The 20,045-nt window shown below is 42.7% G+C and overlaps 1 protein-coding gene across 1 annotated transcript in view; it reads right to left on the reverse strand.

Annotated features, from left to right (window-relative positions):
* MAP6 (microtubule associated protein 6) overlaps nt 1-19,278 on the reverse strand; it is a 75,459-nt gene extending 56,181 nt beyond the window's left edge. Inside the window, exon 1 of the mRNA XM_033120413.1 lies at nt 17,664-19,278. Within this exon, the coding sequence (XP_032976304.1) occupies nt 17,664-18,577 (914 nt within the window). The 5' untranslated portion in view covers nt 18,578-19,278. The remainder of the gene's footprint in view (nt 1-17,663) is intronic.
* Between the last annotated feature and the right edge of the window lie 767 nt (nt 19,279-20,045).

Raw genomic sequence — 20,045 nt, forward strand, 5'->3', positions numbered from 1 at the left:
ATCACCAGCAACCAATTAGAAAAAATAACAGGAAAAAAAAATCTCATTCACAATAGCAACAAAATCTAGAAAACATCTAGGAAACAACAAACAAAAAGACCTTTTTGAAAGATATGAAAGAAGAGTTGAGTAAATGGAATGACATATCTTGTTTATACATCAAAAGACTCAGTGTTATACAGGTGTTAATGTTCTGATTATAACTTTAACCCAAGCCCAACTAAAATCTTAACAGTAACTCTTGTGGCAGTTGAAAATGGAGTCCAAAATAAATATGGAGGGGTAAATGTCTAAGAAAGACCAATTCTAAAAAAGAGGGAGACCTGCCCTGCAGAAAATAAAAACATATTAGAAGACTATAATAATTAGATAAGCATGGTATTTGTTACAAATAGATAAGTAAGTCAACGCAACAAAGTAGAGAGCCCAGAAACAGATCCACACAAATGAAGAGACTTGTTATATAAGACAGAGGGAAGTTTTTAAATCAGGGGAAAAGAATGAACTGTTAAAGAAATGGATTTGGGTTTCTGCACAGAAGAATATGAAAATGAATCCCTATCTTACACTATATACAAAAACTAATTCCAGATGTATTACAAACCTCAATGTGAAAAATAAACCTTGATATCACAGAAAATATAAAAGAATGTATCACTTTGGGATAATGAGGTATTTCTTAAATTAGGAATAAAAAGCATAAACTGTAACGGTAAGGACACTGAATACATTAAAAGGAAAAAATTTTGTGTGACAAAAGATACTATAAACAAAAATAAAAGGGAAGTCACAGAAAAAAATTAGTTATCAGAATCAATGTAGATCAATTTAAAAAAAAAGATACTCTAACTGGACAATGGGCAAAGCATTTGAATATGCACTCCACAGAAGAAGAATGCAAATTGTCAATAAATTCATGAAAAGCTTCTTAATTTCACTGAAAACCAGGGAAATATGACTTAACATACCATTTTCACACTATGAAACTGGCAAAATTTTAAAATTTTAACATTGGAAGAAAAAGGGTACTTTTATGCCCTGTTAATTGAAGTATAAATGAGTCCACCTAGTAAAAAGCAATTTTTCTAATATCTAGTAAAATGGGTATAATCCAAGATCCAACAATTTCACTTTAACTCTTAAATCTATTTACAGAGAGACACGTATAAGGATATTCATTGCAGAATTATTTGTGATAGCTAAAAATTAGGAAAACCTAAATATAGAGGAAGATAAATAATATGTGATATATTCATATACTGTTCGTATTTTTTCAAGATATTTAATGTTGAGTGACAAAAATAAAGTCACAGAATGCTACACAGGGTTGGATGTCATGTAAGCAAACACACGCACACACACAGTAGTGCCTTACACAGTTTATGGATAAAGAGGAAGGCACAGCAGGGTTGCGACAGTGGTAACCTCCTGTTACCTGCCGATAGAGGAGTAGAATGGGTCCGGGCCAGGGGGGCAAAGAGAACTCCACTATGAAAGAAAAAATGTTTTAACATGAAAAAGATTGGAAGTAAATATAACAAAATGTTCATTTTAAAAATATGATACTCCTGAATAGTGAGAATATGGGTGTTATACTATTATTTGTAGTGTATTTTTTAAAGTTCTAAAAAGAAAATAGAAAATACTTCGAAGATCCCTTGGACAAGGTACCCTCTGATATTTAGAAGGGAATGAGAGCAGTATCAAATGGATGAAATGGAATCCTTGGCCACAAGCTGCCTCTTCAATGTCATCGGATTTTCGCGTCACAGTTGTTAGATCCCTCCTCTCCCCTGTGTCCTCTACTGCAAGCTGCAGGACACCTGGGTTTGGGCGTCATGCACTGGGGTTTTAAAGGGATCGTGGAGTGTGGTTGAGTGAGCGGGGACTGGGCCAACACCCTAGTGGTAGGTCAGGAAAACAAAGCAGGAAGGAGGCGTGCCCAGGGGCTCGTAGCTGGTGGAGCACGCATCAGGCTCATCTTCATCCTTCAGGACTCAGCTCAAATGCCACTTCCACAGGCGACAGCTCCAGCCCCTGGTCTAGGTTAGGCCTGTCAGCTCCCATGAAATGCTCTGTTAGCACCTGGTACTTTGCCTGCCTAAAATTCATCAGAGCTGTATTTAGTAATTTGTTATTGAAACACTTGCTTAACTCTGTGTCGTGATGCTGCTTACTACACAATACACTGTGTCTGTCTCGCTCCTAGCTGTAACCCAAGAACTGAGTTCAGAGACGGTTCTCTGAGTGACTGTTCTCCTGGCATCTAAACTCATGAGCATTGGGATTCCATATGCTCATTTGCGAGTATTAATAATCTTTATAATTACAACTGCAAGGACCTAACAGTTTACAAAACATGTTCACATCCATGCAATCTACTGCATGTTAATACTGCCCCATTTTATGGAGGAGGAAACTGAGGCTCAGAGACTCAAAATAACTTCACCAAGCTTACAGAAATAGTAAATGGAAAGGCCAAGGATTCGAACTGATGTTTATCTGGTGCAGTTGATCCACTGCACCATGGCTACCAGATCAGTAGCTGTAATTACTAATTTCCCCTGTGTTTCTCACTGTCTTCAGAACTCTTCCCTCTTCTATTACACCCAGCCTAAAGACCTTTCTTAGTTAAAAGTATTCATGCTTCTGCTACTGCGTCATCTCCTGCCTCTGCTTCCTTTTCCTTCATCCTCCATCCTCCATCCTCATCCTCATCATCACCATCATCTTCATCATATATTTCTCCCTACTAGTAAAGTAAGAGCGAACACAATAAATCAGGATGTCCCAAACTGTGGACCTCACAGTCATCCCCAGGCCTAGCTCAGTATCTTATTTATAGGAAGTTCTCAACAAATATGAATTGAATTGAATTGAATAAATGAATGAATATGAATTGAATTAAACTGAAATTGTTCGTTCACAAAGTAATATTCTCTACCAAAATTTCTCTATCAAGATAAAGATTAAAGAAACACTTATAGGGCTGGCCTGGTGGCTCAGATGGTTGGAACGTGGTGCTCCTAATGCCAAGGTCGCCAGTTCGATTCCCATATGGGCCAGTGAGCTGTGCCTTCTACAGCTAAGATTGTGAACAATGGCTCTCCCTGGAGCTGGGCTGCCGTGAGCAGCCGGAGGTTGGCGTGAGCTGCCATGAGCAGACAGTGGCCAGCAGCCATCATGAGTGGCCGGCAGCCGGTGAGAGCAGCCGTGAGCTGCTGTGAGTGGCCCACTGATAAGTCGCGACCGACTGCCTCAGCCGGGGTGAGCGCAAGGCTCATAATACCAGCATGGGCCAGGGAGCTGTGTCCTACACAATTAGACTGAGAAAGGAAACAATCGCTTGAACCTTGGGTTCAAGTGGGAGGGAAAAAGAAGGGGGAAAAAAGAAAGAAAAAAAAAGAAGGCCTTATAAAGTATCACCTTCTCCCAAATGTAGTTTGGATTAGGACTATTATGAGGTGCTAAAAGGCTCCCCAAAGAATGGTGTTGTTGGATTAGAATTTTAGCAGCTTGAATAAACAAGCCTCTCTCCAGTTCACAGCCAGTGTTTGGCAGACTCTGGAGAAATGCTGGATCAGGGATTCTTTGAGGAGTCATAACAATCTTCTCATGGTAGAGCTCTCTTCTGTGCTTTTCTTGGGTCCTGGACGCAAGTAGATTACGTCCCCAGGCACCTTTTAATACCACTTATTGTCTTTTTTTTTTTTTAAGGCTTTTTCCAGCTCCCAGGGAAACTCTACACAAAAGAACCATAGCAGCCAGAGCCTAATACTATTTTACAATGACGACTCCTGTACCTTGTATCCTCGGTTGCTATGAGAGATGGGTTGGTTACTCATTATATATGAAGACAAAGAAGCTCTCGCACATACATCAGTGCCCTGTTGCTTTCAGTTGTAAGGAAACAAGAGAGTGACTATGTCACTTGGGGAGAATAAATGGTGTACTTGATAAGGTGTGGTCAAGCCAAGTATTCTCAGGCACTCTGCTCAGGAGGCTACTTGCTACTTAAATACAGAGTCTGAAACTTGATAGCCCAGTATTCTGTCCTCAATAATACAGATCAGAGATTGGAAAACTATGATGCATGAGCCAAATCGGGCCCTCAACCTGCTTTTGTTCAGCCATGAGCTAAGAATGGATTTTGTAGATAAATATTTGCAATCAATATGATGAAAGGGAATGCTAATTTTGACTCCTATTTCAGCAAATGTTATTCCCCTAAAAAATCCATTCTTCTCATTAGTAGACCCATATTACAAAAGATCTGCATTTAATTATTATTATATTTTTAATTTCATTAGTAAAACTTGTGGGAAATTTTTTCTCTCTTATTATACAAGGGCCAATAAAGCTGAAAATACGAGTATTTATTATCTATCCCTTTACAGAAGGTTTTTTGATTACTGGTCTAGACCTTTCCAGACTCGACTCCTGCCACGTCACACCTCACACTCAGAACACTTGTCATCTCTGAATCTCTGTGGTTCCCCCCAGAGCATATCTAGCTCTCTGTGCTCCAGTTGTCCCTTCTGCCTGGAATGTGCCACACCTTCTTGCCCGCCTGATTGTTCTGCCTACGGAACTCAGGCTGATCCTGCAAGGTCCCGCTCAGCTGCTACCCTCCTTTCTGAAGTTTTCCCTGATCCTCCAAGTCAAACCGAAAAATACTCAGAAAATGTTTCATCTGAGCATTTCGTGGTTCTCTTCCCTGAAATCCAGAATGTGTGCACACAGAAGGGCAAATTACCTCTTTGTATCAGCCAAGTGTTACTCAGACTCACTGGGGATAATGATGACAAGGACCGTTGCCTTTATTGCGTGCTTACTATGGGTTAGGCACTATGCTAAGTGCTGTACATATATCATTCATTCATTTATTCAATTAATATCTATTGAGCCTCTCTTAAATACCATGCACTAAGCTTGGTGCTGTGGGGTGCAACAGTAAATAAGACAGGTAAGAGATTCACAGACTTAATGGAACGTTAGTTTTTCAACAACCGTGCAAGGTAAAGAATGATTGGTTCTACTTCACCAATGAGGAAACAAAATTAGAGAAGAGAGATTAACTTGCCCGAAGTCATATAGTTAATAGGTGGCGAGCAGGATTTGAACGGAAAGCCCCAAACAAAGCCAGACATCTAAGAGAAGCTGGAATGACTAGAAAGTATTGTACTCTTCAATGGCCTTCTTTGTTCTTATCTCATTGTTAAAGACCTCTGAAAGGAATGCAGAGTTCCTAATCTTTTGCCTTCCCACTGGACCTAAGTCCATGCTTTTAACCCACTGCACAGGTAGACCTCCTTCAGGAATGGTCCCTGATGTAGACTGAGTCAGAAACCGCCTCCTTTTTTCTACACTCCCTCAATACCTTGTGCCTCTTTCTATTTTCATACTTACTAACATTACTATAATTTTCTTAATATGTTTGTCTCACTGGACCAGGAGCTCTTTTAGGACAGGTACTATGTGTAATTCATTTCTGTATCCCCAGGTCCTAACATAGTGCCTGTTACAGATGTGATAGATGTTTATTGAATTTCTAAGTGAAAGTCTTTTATTGGTAACCTATTCTATTCCATTCTCTCAATGAAGTAACGTAATCTATTCCATTCTCTCGATGATAATAATAAAAATAGTCAGCACTTATTGTGGTGGGAATACTCTGGGTAAAAAAGCATTGTCTCCCTCCATTCTATATTATGACTCTGTGAAGTCACTGTGTAATTATCTCAAAGTCACACATATTTTAAGTTACAAAGAGATGATTCAAACTGTTTTAATGGCCACCAGATCCTTCATAGAACCCCACATAATACCCAGGATTCATACAACCATCCCTTCCATGAATCTTCCAACAATTAACCAGCCCTTCCTGTGGCCCTGAAGAACTCTGGCCCTTGATTTCAACCCTCACCAGGCTCTGCCTGGTACTTAAGATACTTGCATCCATGTTACCTCCTTCACAAGACAGCAAACTCCCGTGAGCAGGATCATGTGCTCTGCATTTTGAATCCTCAGAGCCCAGAGCCCCCGCTTTCGTATGCTCTTAAGAGGCCGCGATGAACTTGGAATAAAAATAGTATTAAGCCCCATGCATTATTATTATGATATGATGATCAAATAAATCCAACCTAATTCCCTGCTTTTATAGTATAAGCCTCTTTCACAATGATTACAAGCACTGAAGGACAGGATGGATTTAGAAAGTAGATGGGAAGGGGACAGGAGGCAAAACTGAGCAAAACCCAGCGGTAGTTATGTGTGGGGCTTGGCAAGGCCCAGTTCAGGCTGTGATTCCGCTAGATCACCTGCTGGGGCCCCCATGATTTTAACGTGCAACCAGAACTGAGGACCCCCCAGGAAAAAGCAGCAGGCCTGTTCAAGGAGCAGGAGCAAACATGATGGAAGCACCACAGGTCAGATCCTCGAAAGCCTTGAGGCGGAGGTGCCTGCGCTTTGCCCTGGAGAGGAAAGGGAGCCATGGGGAGGTCAGGACAAGGAATAGTGAGACCACCCACCCTTCTCCCACTGAAGAAACAAGTTGGTGAAGAGAAGGGCCCAGGCTTAGGAGAGTTGGAACCACAAAGACAGCATGAAGGGGGCAGACGCACAGCGGCTCTCCCAGGAATGGCAGGTCGAACAGTGGAGACATGGTGGGTCTGCGTGACCTGTACAAGTAAGACACAGCTGGAGGCTGGAATGAAGAGAACCAGGTTCCTCAACCAGCTCAGCCACTGACTGGTTGTGTGACCTCAGTCCACATTGATCGTGTGACTCTATTCTTCATCTTTAAAGAGAGACATGTTTACTTTAAAAGGTCATTAGGAAATCTAAATTTAAAAAATCCCAAAACATGTTAAAGCAATTGGCACAGAGTAAGTACTAGGCAAATGAGGCTGAAACTCAATTATGTCCCTGTTCTCTCTAACATTCTGCTCTTTTGCCTTCTGCCATTGTCTATCTTTCGCCTATCATTAGGTTGATAGAGAACAATTCTTAGGGGCTACGAAGATTGTAAAACTGCACTCTAGGACATGCCACCATATGGGCCAACTTTTTGAAGTCACTGCACAAAATAGCAGTGACCACAGGGAACAGCACAACGGAGGAGCAGTATTTCAGGGAGGCACTTAGGGTGGATTTTGTGGCGTGGGGCCCAGTTTTCCCACCAGAAAAGGTTACACCGGGCTTGGTCCTCCAAAAGCTTCTTCATTCAGTTCGAAAACAAATATGCACTGAGAATGGACTCTGCTAGACGAGGTGTGATAGAAAGGAGTGCCCCTATGTTATACACACGTGAGCTAGTTCCGGCAGGCAGTGCACAAGACCAGGGAGCGGAAGTGGGAAGTTGGACAAGGGTGGGGCCGACGCTGTCACTCTCGGGTGGAGATGACACACAGACACCAAAGGTCCAACTTCGATGGAGTCTTCTTCCACCCATCCCTGAGGCTGCTGCCTGCTGGGCTCTGGCTTTCCGGGCTCTGGCTTTCTTTTCTTCTTCTCACCCTCTTTATTCCTCACCCACTCTGACATCTATGGGTTTGATTCTCACTGATAGCTCAGTGTGCAGATCCTTCTGTGCTGTCCTTTCTCCTGAGCATCAAACCTCTATCTCTATTTACTTAGTTTGTAATTTGTTTTTTATTTTTTGTTGAGGTAGAACATACATAGAATAAAGTTCATAAATCCTCATTGTATGTATAGACCCACATAACCACCACCCAGATCAAGATATAGAACATTTCCAACATCTCAAAAGGTTCCTTCATGCTCCTTCTCAGCCAATTACATTACCTACCCATTCCCAGAGATCACCACTATTCTGATTTCCATCACCATCAATTACTGTTGACTGTTTTTGAAATTCATATAAATGAAATCATTTAGTAAGCGTGCTTGTATCCAGTTTCTTTCACTCATCATCATGAGATCTGAATCCACATTATTCATACTGCAGTAATTTTTTTTTTATTGCTATGTAACAGTGGTTCTCAGTCTGGGGCAATTTGCTCCCCCCTAGAGGGTGGCTTTTGGCAATGTCTGGAAACATTTTTGATTGTCACACCTCGGGGTGGGTGTGGTGGGGAATGCTACTGGCATGCAGTGGATAGAAGCCAGGGATCCTGCCAAACATCTCATACTGCCCATGACAGCTCCTCACAACAAAGAATTATCTGGTCCAAAATGTCAACAGTGTCGAGATTGAGCATCGAGATTGAGCAACCCTGTAAATTAGTTTCCTATAGCTGCTGTAACAAATTACTGCAAGCTGAATGGCTTAAAACAACACAAATGTATCATCTTCTTATAATTCTGTGCTTAAGAAGTCTGAAATGCATCTCCCTGGCTAAAATCAAGGTTTCAGCAGAAGCAAGGTGTTCCTTCTGGAGGCTCTCGGGGAGAATCTCTTTCCTTGCTGTTTCCAGCTTCTTAGAGGCTGCCTGCATTCCTTGGCTCATGTCCCCATTTTGTCTTCAAAGCCAACAATGGCTGGCCAAGTGTTTATCACACTGCATCGCTGTGATACTAACCCTTTCACTTATAAGGATCTCTGTGATTACAGTGGGGCCATCTGGATAATCCGAGATACTCACCCCACCTCAACATTCCTGACTTAACGACATATGCAAAGTCTCCTTTGCTCGGTAATACCGTGTTTCCCCGAAAATAAGACCTAGCCAGACAATCAGCTCTAATGCATCTTTTGGAGCAAAAATTAATATAGGACCCAATATTATATTATATTATACTATATTATATTATATAGTATAGTATATTATAAAGACCGGGTCTTATAGTAAAATAAGACCGGGTCTTATATTAATTTTTGCTCCAAAAGACGCATTAGAGCTGATTGTCCGGCTAGGTCTTATTTTGGGGGAAACACGGTATAACATATTCACAGGGTTTAGGAATTAGGATATGGGTTGGGGAGAAGAGCAGTATTCTGCTATATGATATCCACTGCATGAATATACAATTTATCTATCCTATGGACATTTGGGCTGTTTTCACTTTTTAGCTATTATTAATAAAGCTGCATTCTTGTACATCTTCTGCACTCATTTCTATTAGATATATATGTACTCAAGGGTGCAAAATTGCTGAGTCATAGGGCAAAACATACGTCTAACTTAAGTATACAAGGCTAAAGAGTTTTATAAAGTGATTTTCCCAATTTATACCCTTGCCAGCAGGGTGAGTTTCTGTTTTCACTGTCTACTGAACATCTCCATGTAGACCTTCCAGAGACACCTCAAACTCAACTTGTGCAAAACTGTGCTGTCTAGCTCAGGGAATGATTATTTCTCCAGGTATCCAAAGCATGTAATCGGGAAGCATCCTAGACCCTTTTTACTTACTTTCAATTAGCCACTGCATAATTTTATTCTGTACCATCAGTGCTTGTTTCCATTCTTGCCTTGCTGGAGGCCTGCATCATCTCACCTTCCCTCCCGGACTGCATGCTCCCAGCCTAATCCCCTCCAATCCACCCTTCCCATGGCTGTCACAGTCACCGTGTCTAAAATCTAAAACCTAATCCTGCTTCTTTCCTTTGCTTATAGGATAAAGGAGCTGGCCCCAGCCTACCTAGCCTATCAACCTCTCACCACTCTGTCTTCACTCAATGAGACCTCTAAGTCCTACCTGCACAGAACTGCTTACAATTTACTCAGACTAATCCTTTCCCCATTGAATGCTCTTCCTCTTTGAAGATTCAGCCTAATAGTCCCTTCTCTACTGAACCCTTTCCCTGATAACCCTCAAATCAAGTAGACTTAACCCCTCTGTGCCCCACCATACCCTTTGCACAAACTTTTTATTAGGGCACCTATGACTTTTTATCACACTCTCTCTACCTAATAAACATAAGCCTTTCAAGAGAAAGGACTACTATGTCATCCTAGGAATTAGCTCGATATATAGTAGACACTAATCAATGTTTACTGGAATGAAACTGAGTCAAGAAAATACATGATATTATGACATGAAGGAAGTACTGTATAAGGAAGTCACAGTATTCTTCCTGAAGGGCTACTATGGAAATTCCAGAAGAAAAATGCATCTAAAGTTTCCAGCAGCCTGTTAGGCATATAGTAGGCACTCAGTTACCATTATTATTTCTAACGGTGAAAACTAGCATCTTTAATGAATATCAAGAAAATTTTCAGTTCACTGGTTGAGGCCCATCTTGCAGTTTCCTTCATTTAGTAGAGAATGAGAAGTTCACCTGTCTACATTTATATAGCTGACATAATTTGTAAAGCCAAAGCTGCATTGTTTACAGAGATGGCTCCTTAATCCTAATTGACATTTGTTGGATTATTTTAGTTTTGTGTCTGGGACATTGAGTGATTGTAGATTTAGAACTATTTGCTGGCTTGATTTTTTTTAAAAAGTTCATACATGTGTATGTATTAGATGCCAATTTTTCCGAGGACAGGAACCAAGAATTGATTGTGTGTATCTTATCTCCTCTCTTCTTTGCGGGTTTATCTCAGTCAGCATTAGATCTCTGACAGTTAAGTGCATAAGGTCAACCAATGATCTAGCCAAACGCTTTGCACACAGTAATTTCTCAGTAATATTTCGAAATGCGCATAGGGCATTACTGAGGTATTCAATGTGGTTTCCATGGTTTCCAATGTGGTTACCATGAGTCTCTCGCATGGTTTTCTTCCCTCTCCTATGGTCTTTTTCGTGGCTATTCCTCCTGCTGCAGTACCCCAAATATTTGTATCCCTCAGGGCTCCATTCTCTGTTGGCTAATTTTCCCTACTCCCTCTCTAGGGATGGTTTCACCTCCTCCCTTGGCTTTAATAATATCCACAGGGTGTTTCAAATAGATATTTACAGCTCAGATCTCTCTCCTATGCTTCAGATCCATTTAGTCAATGACCCATAAACACTTCTTGTCAGATATCCCATAGACGACTCAAATTCTAGATACTAAAAAATAAGCTCAACTTTCACTCCTGACTATTTGTTTTCTCCTCTATTTCATTATAGAAGTCTAAATAAAGTCTGTTCTGGTGATTATTAGCACCACTACCAGTTATCCAAACCAGAAACAAGAGTCATCCTGGATTATATCCTCTTCCTCGCATCTCAGTTGGTCATTAAGGTCTGTTGTTTTGTAACTATGCTATGTTATAAGGCTCCAGTCCCACACCCACAGTTCAAGCTTTATCATTCTCTCTGGATTACTTCAATAGCTCTCTCATTGCCCTCCCTTTCTCTAACCGCCTCATGTCACCAACCAGTGGGAGCTGTCTTAAGAGTCCTTTAGTGACTCATTTCTTTAGAGGAAAATCCCAGGTTGGGATTTTCCTAACCTGGTCTATGCCTACCTCTCAGACCATAAAAAGAAAAGGAATAGTAAAAATCAGAGGAAACTTCACTGGGAAAAGAAATGATCAACCAAAATGTGATCCTTTGAAAAGACTGAAAAACTAAACAAACCTCAGTAAGACTAAACATGAAAAAAATGGAAGGCAAAAATTAATGTTAGATATGAAAAGGGGACATGACTACAGATAAGTAGAGCTTATTTTTAAATCCACAAGATAACGCTATGATCAATTTTATGTTAATAAATTTAAAAATTAGAAAAAATGTAAACTATCCAGAAAACTATCAATTACTAAAATTGGCTCGAGGAGAAATTGAAATGCTGAATAAATTAATTAAAAACAGCAAACTGGTAGTAAAAAAAAATAATCTATCCATGAAAAAGAAACCAGGTACAGAAAGCTTTATTGGAGAAACTTATCAGATATTTAAGGAGCAGCTCTTGTAGAAATTGTTCTAAACAACTGAAAAGGAGGGAAATCTACTTATCTAATGTTACAGACATAACTTTCATCTCAATATTGCACAAAACCAATATATAAAAGGAAAAGACTAAACTAATTTTACTTATGAATATGTATGCAAACATTTCAAATAAAAAATAGCAAACCAAATTCAGAATCATAAAATATATTTTTGTCTAAGTAAGGTTTATCCTGGGAATGCAAAGATGACTCAATGGCAAAAACATCTATTAACAGATTAAAAAAGAAAAACCATATGATCATCTCAGTAGATGTAGAAAAAGCATTCAATAAAATTCTATACCCATCCAGATTTTTAGAAACATCTAGTAAACCAGGATAAAGAGAAGTTTCTTAATCTGATATGAAGCTATCTCATAAAAACATAGAGTAAACCTCATACCTAATGATAAAATTTTAGAAGCATTCCCATGTCCCAAGACAAAGATGTCATTATCACCTACTATCAAAACTACACTGATGTTCTCACGAATGCAGCAAAATACACATACACACAAAGATATATAAATATTGGAAAGGAAGACAATAAATTGGTGTTTGCTAAAAGCATACATTATTTTCACAGATAATCCAACAGAGTCTATAGACAAAACTAATTAGAGAGTGTGGTAAGGTTGCTGAATACAAGATTAACATATGAAAATTAATGCATATGAGCAATAACAAATTAGAAAATGTAATCAAATATACTCCTCACAATAGGAAGAATAATTTAAAATAGCTTAGAAAAAAAGAAAAGATGATAGTGTGGCATTAAGTTCAGACTAATGGACTAGAACAGAGATCTCAGAACTATATCCAAAAATACGTGACCCTTATGTGATCGAGGAGCTATTAGTGGGGAAAAATTGAATGTTTAAAAAGGTTGTTGGGATAAATGACTTTCCATGTGGGGAAAAGAAAAGAAAATTAGGTCTCTACCTCATTCCACACATAAAGTTAAAATCCAGTTAGATTATTAAAGTCTTAAATATAGAAAAACAAAATTTAAAAGCTAGTGTGTATGTGTGTGTGACTTATTGGGAGAAAATTACAAAATATAAGTGAAAGACATAAAAAAACGTAAGTAAATGGCAAGCAATACCATGTTTGTATATGGGAAAACTCAATACCTTAAAAATAGCAAATCTCTCCAAGCAGTGTTTTCCCAAGTGAAGACTGAATGAAGTTCACCCGCATCAAAATTACCTAGACTGCTTTTAAAAATGTAGATTCTTAGGCTCCATTTTAAACCTACTGCGTCAACATGTCTGAGGATAAGGCCCAGGAACCTGCATTTTAGAAAGCTCCCCAAATGACTCTTTTGTGACTAAAATTTGAGAACCTTTGCCTTAGGGAAGTAGGTCATAACCTGAATTGCACATGAGAATCATCTGGAACAGCTTCTTAAAATACGGATGCCCAGGCCACACCCTAGACCAATTAAATCAGAATTTCTGGTTTACCCATCAGCATTCTAAACGTTCTGCAGTGATTCCAATGTTGAGCATCAGTGCCCTGGACGAAGGTGTATCTAAAGTCAGGTATGTAATGTTTGCTGCCCTTCCCCATTTGAACATTCACTTCTAGTGCTAACCTAGTAGGGATTAGACTTTATTTTGATGAAGGAAGACACAGTTTCCTTACATAAGGGTTATAAATTATTCATTTGGTATCCCCAGCATCCTGATACATAGCGGGGCTTGGTGGTCATTTTCTGAAATAAATCAACTAAATGAAACTGAATGAAATGAATCAATGTATAGGTGAACAAAATTTTTCACCAAACTCTAGAAATTCCACTGGATTCACACACCGTTGCAGCCCCTAGGCACACTGTTACGCTGTGAGAAGTATAGAGATGAACAAAATATAGCTCTTCAAGTATTCGTGATCTAGTGGGAGAGGCAGATACTGACAAAAGTATCTCACAATCGAGCAGACAATGAGAAGTGTACAGAATATTAAAGGAAATAAAAGAGAAATTAGTTCTGAATGGCCGAGCAATGGAAGGCATCATTGAAGAGTGGTCTCAAAGTGTTGCTGGGACTTACCCAGAGAGAAATTAGGGAGACAGGCAGTTGTGGGATAGGCAGAGTGCCGTTCTGCACAGTATAAGCCAAATCAGATGGCCTTTTCTCTAACCTTCGCGGTAGGCTGTAGGGCAGGTATCAAAGGCTCCCTTTCTTTCTGATTTCCCTGTGACTCCTCTCATTTTTCAAGTATTTTGCCTCTGGTTTATTAATTCTACCTCCTGGTGCCTCAGCTGATTTCTTCCAAGAAAAGTTTTCATTAGCATTTCTATGGGGAGCACCTGCTACCCCATCTATCCCTATTAACTGACACTAGGGCAATAGGGTTGACTGAGAGGGGAATTTTAATCCCCTCCTTATGACTCATCTATTTTCTAATTGAGAATGCTAGGTCTAAAGTCACAAATGGCTGCCCAGTAAAATCATCTTGAATGTTGCAAATGATAACAAAGACATGTTTCTCAATTTTATATCATTTGTGTAATACGAATGTATTAAAAATTAATCAACTTCATGATTGTGAATAATTCTAAAGATACCTTAGATACCACTTGAATGCAAAAATCCCAGGCTAGTGTGGATATGTTATGAATTAGATGAATTGTTGAATAGGGAAGGTTTCTCAAAACTACAGCATCAAAGGACATTTGATATTATCTACCAACTGTATATTGTGGGGAAAACCAATTAGTATGTATATGACTCTGGATCTGAATATACATTTTACATTATATACCAATATATTAAGCTGATGGATTATGTGTCCTTTCTTTATTTAAGCAAACTGCTTGCATTGATGTCATGTGACAGATGTCCTTTGTAAAGCCCATGAGATGAGCCAGTCACCATGGTGTAAACCACTATGATTTATGTAGAGTGGCAGAAGAAAAGGGTTTATAAATCAAATTATCACTGCAATGGAGCCAAACTTGGCTTCTAAGGTAATGTAAGCCTCCTTTACAGCAGACACAGAGCATACTTAAATTCAGAATCATAGCAAGGAAAAGAATGTAAGACAATAGGGAAGGAAAATCGATGTTCCAGATAAGCCCACAATTTCCAGGCATTTTTTCTTTGTAGTATACTTAATTAATTGATTGTCTTATTTCTTCATATCTATTTTCACCCGAAGCGCATGTCCCTATTATTGGTTTATTTTTCTTCTGGAACAAAAAATAATGTTAAATTTCACATCAAATTTGTCATGCATTTATATTGTCCATTAAAGAAATTGATTGTCTCTTAGCAACACTCATTCTCTTAAGGTTTCAAAACCCTTCTGATTATACAGCAAAATGAAACTGCTACCCAAAATCATACGCATCATTAAATTTTACAAAAGACCCAAATTAGAAAAAAATTACTTTTGAGGTGCTCAGAGATTTTTTTCTTTTGACAGGTTGGTGGAATTCTGATAGCCACAAAAATATAATCATTCTCACCAGCTACAAGAGCATAACCTTCCCCCATTCAATCCAATCACTTGCAGTATGTGTGTAATTCTAACTGTAAAGCATGACAGGTGTACAGTATAGTTAAGGTGTTTTTTTCAGGGGAAGAGGCTACACAGAACAAAGATATAAACCCGAGTATTTGGAGTGAGTCGTATCTGAAGGGTGGATCATTCCCTGACTGTCTGGCCAATCATCCATAGACAAAGCAAGTCCCACCACCTTGAAAACATACACTGTGGGGCATCGCCCAAGGAGAGATGAGAATTTGGAATCTCTCTTGATTGGCTTTGGCTCTATGGAAGTGAGGAGAGGTAGTTCCTCCCTGGTGGAGTGTTAAGGTTCCACCTACCACAGGGTGGTAAAATGGGAGTAGGAAGATGAAGAGGCCAGGCCAGGAATCTGTGATGTGGGCCAACCTTAGGTTTCTCAGAGAATAAAGTAGGGAGGGCTCTGTAAATAAAAAAGCCATGGCAGAATTACAAAACTACATATTGGCTTTGTTTTTTATGCCCCTTGCCTATTTGCTTCCTTTCTTTTCTTTCTGATCATCCCTTGGTAGCAGCAAAAAGATAATGTGAAAATTTTACCTCCTGATGGCTGTGAACTAAGGAACAGGCTCTGTGTCCTTGCCTGACCCAGAGCTTTAACTGGAAGTGGTGTACTCCTAGGGGACCAGTGTGGTCATGATGACAGTAAACCAAGAGAAAAATGCCAAGTGAGAGGTGGAATTCCGGAAGATGGAATAGGGACCAACTGATTAGCTGTCCCTTCTCATTGAGAAATGCTTTCCAGAGTTAAAACCTGGGAGGGGAGTGGATTTTTGTCTCATGAGAGAGGATGTCTGCATTATTCTTTCCTCAGCATATGAGCGAATGGTTGTTCTCTTCACTGGAGAAGGACATCAGTGTGACATGAGCCTACATAGAGGGTCTTGGCAAAAGACACTAATTCTGCAGTCCTCTTGGCCACAACCACAGGCTGGCAGGAAGCAGCTGGCTATGGCATTGATGAAGGACCCCATAAACCACATTTTGAACACTTTTATCTCAATTATTCATCATGCACATCTGCTTCCCCAGAGACCTCCAAACCCAATGTTACATGTTCAGAGTCAGCTGTGATCTGTTAGCTGATTGATTCAGGTTGTAACATAAGGGCAAGATTGAAAGCTAAGCATTCAGAAATACATATTGGATGTATGAAGGGTGAGAAAGCAGTTTGGAACCGCCAAGACTGCAGCAGGAGAATTCTAGAAGGATGGAAAGAGAGAGAGAGGTTATGTCCTTGCTTGAAGGCATTCATTTACAGGGAATTTAAATGTGCTAAAGAGGGGGCTCCTGAGGGTAAAAGAATGAGAAACACATCTGGAGAACATAAAGAGAAAGGAGATGCAGAACATAAAGAGAAAGGTGAGAAGTCTGGACATATCTAGTAAATAAAAATCAGAATAGTGAGACATCATGTAGAAGGTTGGAATGGAACCAAGATGTACTAATCACCTACTATATATGCCAGGCACAATTCTTCTCTTGAATCATCTCACTGAATCTTCACAATGTCTAGCACAGTGCCTGGCCTATAGTAGGTGCTCAAAAATATGTTGAATATTTAATATTAAATTAATAAATGAGTGAGCAATTCTAAAAGAACAATCTATTATCAATCACACCTGACAGATAAGAACCTGAGGCCCAGAGAGGCTAAGAAACTTGCTTAATGTGTCACAGCCAGTAAGAAACATAAGGAGTCAGACTTCACATGGTAGAAGGAGGAGGGTGATCTCTGAGGAACCAGCAGGGAATCTAAAAAAGGGTGTGATGCTTGGGTATCTCCCAGGGACTGAGAGAGGAGTGAAGAATGAAAGGTCAAGTGAACTGGGCTAGGGAGGAGGGCGTATTGGTCACGAGGAAAGAACTCTTATTAGGAGGATGGGGCCTGAGGGAAGGCTGGAAGGCTAGTTGGTGGCCGCTGAGCCAGCAAGGGGCAGCATACAGGCTCATGCTGGTGAGTTGGGTGGAGCGGAATGGAAGCACAGCCTGTGAAGAAATTGCAAAGGGTCTTGGTTGGGAGAACAGGGATCTGAGGCGGGGCGGGGATGGGAAAAGGTGGCTGAAGTGGTAAAGCGAAAGACCTGGGCAGGCTGGTAGTATCAAGACAGCACGAAGAAAGAGCAGAAGGAAGTCAGCCCTAGGAGGATGCTTGAAATGGGGCTGGGGAGAGGGTGTGGTCTGGGATGAGAGGGGGAGGCTAGAGAAATAGCCCTGCACTGCGGAGAAAGAGCCCTGGGCTGTTTTGGGAGAGGGTAAGTGTGACCAGCTCCGTCAGATGAGCTGTGTTCTGCGTCTCACCTGTAGGAGCTGCCCGCCGCACTTGCCACCTCCTCGCGGATTTGCCTGTTGAGGGCGTCCGCCGCTGCACGCCCCTTGCCACCCTCGGGGCCCGAGGCCTGGACCTGAGCCTGGGCTGAGGGCAGCGGCGTGTGCTCGTGCCCCAGCACCTCGGGGCGACGCGCCGTCCAGGCGGGCCCCGCCTTCTTGCGTGTGTCGCGCTCGTCCGCCCCGGACGCCTTTCCCGCCGCGAGGACACCCGCTCCACCAGGGCCCGCAGCCTGCTCCGGAGCCTCAGCGGCGGCCTGCACCGGCCAGCGCTCCTGGCTCTGAGGCCGGCGCTTGGGCGCCCCGAGAATAGGCACTGGAGCCTGGGAGGATGTGGGGATCTGCACGGGTTTGGGGATCCACGGGTGGTCCCCGCGGCGCGGCAGTGGCCAGGCGCGAAAGTCCTTCTGGTACTGGGTCTCGCGCTCAAAAGGCGCGTCGGAAGGCTGGTACTCGCTGCGGGGCCGGCAGCTCGGCTCGGGCCGCTGCACCTTCCAGGCGCGGTAGTCCTGACGCATCACCGAGTCCGCTGGGCCCGCGCCGGAGGTGGAGCCGGAGCCTGGGCCGGAGGCCAGTCCACTCCGGCCGGATGCGGCCGCCGCCTCCCGTTCGCCACTAGGCCCAGGCGCCGGCCCTGTTGCCCGGGCAACTGCATCCAACTCGCCTTGGGCTGGCTGCGTCTCTATGGCGACAGACCGAGCCGAGGGGGGAGCGTGCGCTGGCTGTGCCTGCTGCTGCTGCAGCGGTGGCGGCTGTGGCGGGGCGCCCGGGTGCTCGGTGGCCTCCGAGTACTTGGTGAAAACCAGCGGCACGGCGATGTCCGCCTTGTCCAGCTGGTTCCAGAAGCGGGCGATACAGCAGGCCCGCGTGATGCACGGCCACGCCATGATGCTAGCTGCCAAGCTGGTCCTCCCTTTCTTTTTGTGGTTCTAACGCAAATCTCTAATCTTTCTTCAATCCCCTAGTTTTGACCAGCCAATCTGGTTCCCACCGTTTTTTTCCTTGGTGGCCTGAGCTACCTCGCCCTCCTCCCTCAGAAAGCACCCGGGAAGGTTGGGCCAGCAAAGCTATCACTGAGATAAAGTCCGTAAAGTCTCTCGATTACCGGCTGCAAAGGTCTTGAGAACGCAGTTTGCTGCAGTCACCGGAGGGTGAGAGACAGGGCGTCCCCAAGTCCCCGAGCGAAGGCGTCTGGGAAGCGCCCCTCACTGGGGCTGCGGCGGCGCGCAGACCCCGGCAGATCCTGGCGACGCGAGGCAAGGTGGCCGCTGACTTAAGCCATGGCGCAGAAGAAGGACCGGGCAGTGTGGTCGAAGGGTTCGTGGACGAGGCTCTATTTGTCCTTCCTGCCGGCGTCCGGTCTCAGCCGGCCACTTAGCAGGGCTCGGAGGCGATCACCTCCAGCTGCTGCCTCTGCCGCTGCTCCCAAAGATGCCGCAGCTGCTGCCGCCGCCCTTTCTGCTGAAGGAAGCGACCCCACCCTTTTCTGCCGCTCAGCAGAGGGAAAAAAACATGCAGGAAAGATGCTGAGAGAAAGAGCGCTGCAGAAAAAAAATCACCTGCTGTCGTCAGCGCGCACTGCTGGGAGCTCGCCCTCTCTTTCCCCTCCTCCCTCTGCTCTGGCAGCTCCTCCCTCCTCTGGTCCTAGGCAACAGCAGAATCTGGGGCCTAGGTGGGTTAAAGTCCTAGGCTCCTGAAGACTTACTGTCCTTACGCTGGTCTGGTCAGCTCCTCTTTTGTAAATAAAGCCAGTCATGGAGGGGAGGGTAGCGCGAGTGGGGGGCGGCCGCCAGGGGGATTAAAAATTTTTAAATATGGAGGAAACCCCAAGTGAAATGTCTGTCCCAGGATAGATGATTTTAAAAAGAGCGCTACTGTTATTGGCCAAACTCACCAGACTGGATTTGAACCCAGTTTGGCTGGCTCCTGATCCAACCACTCTCCAGTCTTATGCATAGGTCTTGCTTAGATGCGTGGGGATAGGAGCCCCCAGACTGGTTATGCCTTTCCTTAGGGGAAGGGGTACCTTACAGCCTCTCCAAAACACCGAATTGTTTAGCCCAGGGGCCACACTGGGGGAGAGGCAGTAAAAGGAAAATTCTTGGAAAGGGCCTAAGTGGGGAGATTGGTGTGGATGGGAAACAAACGGATCGTGAGTGTCCTAGGAAAATGTAGGGCCTGCCACGCAGAGGCTTTCTGGCACATTCCTGACCCCTGACTTTTGCTCTTCCTCTATCTGGGAGGTAGAATAGATTTTGGAGTCAGACCTGGTTTGGCTCTGACACTTACTCCCTGTGTCACTTGGGCAAGTTGGGTTATCCCTGGGCCTCAGTCGCTTCATTTGTAAAGTGGAGG

Source organism: Rhinolophus ferrumequinum, chromosome 11, assembly GCF_004115265.2.
Source record: "Rhinolophus ferrumequinum isolate MPI-CBG mRhiFer1 chromosome 11, mRhiFer1_v1.p, whole genome shotgun sequence".
NCBI lineage: Eukaryota > Metazoa > Chordata > Mammalia > Chiroptera > Rhinolophidae > Rhinolophus > Rhinolophus ferrumequinum.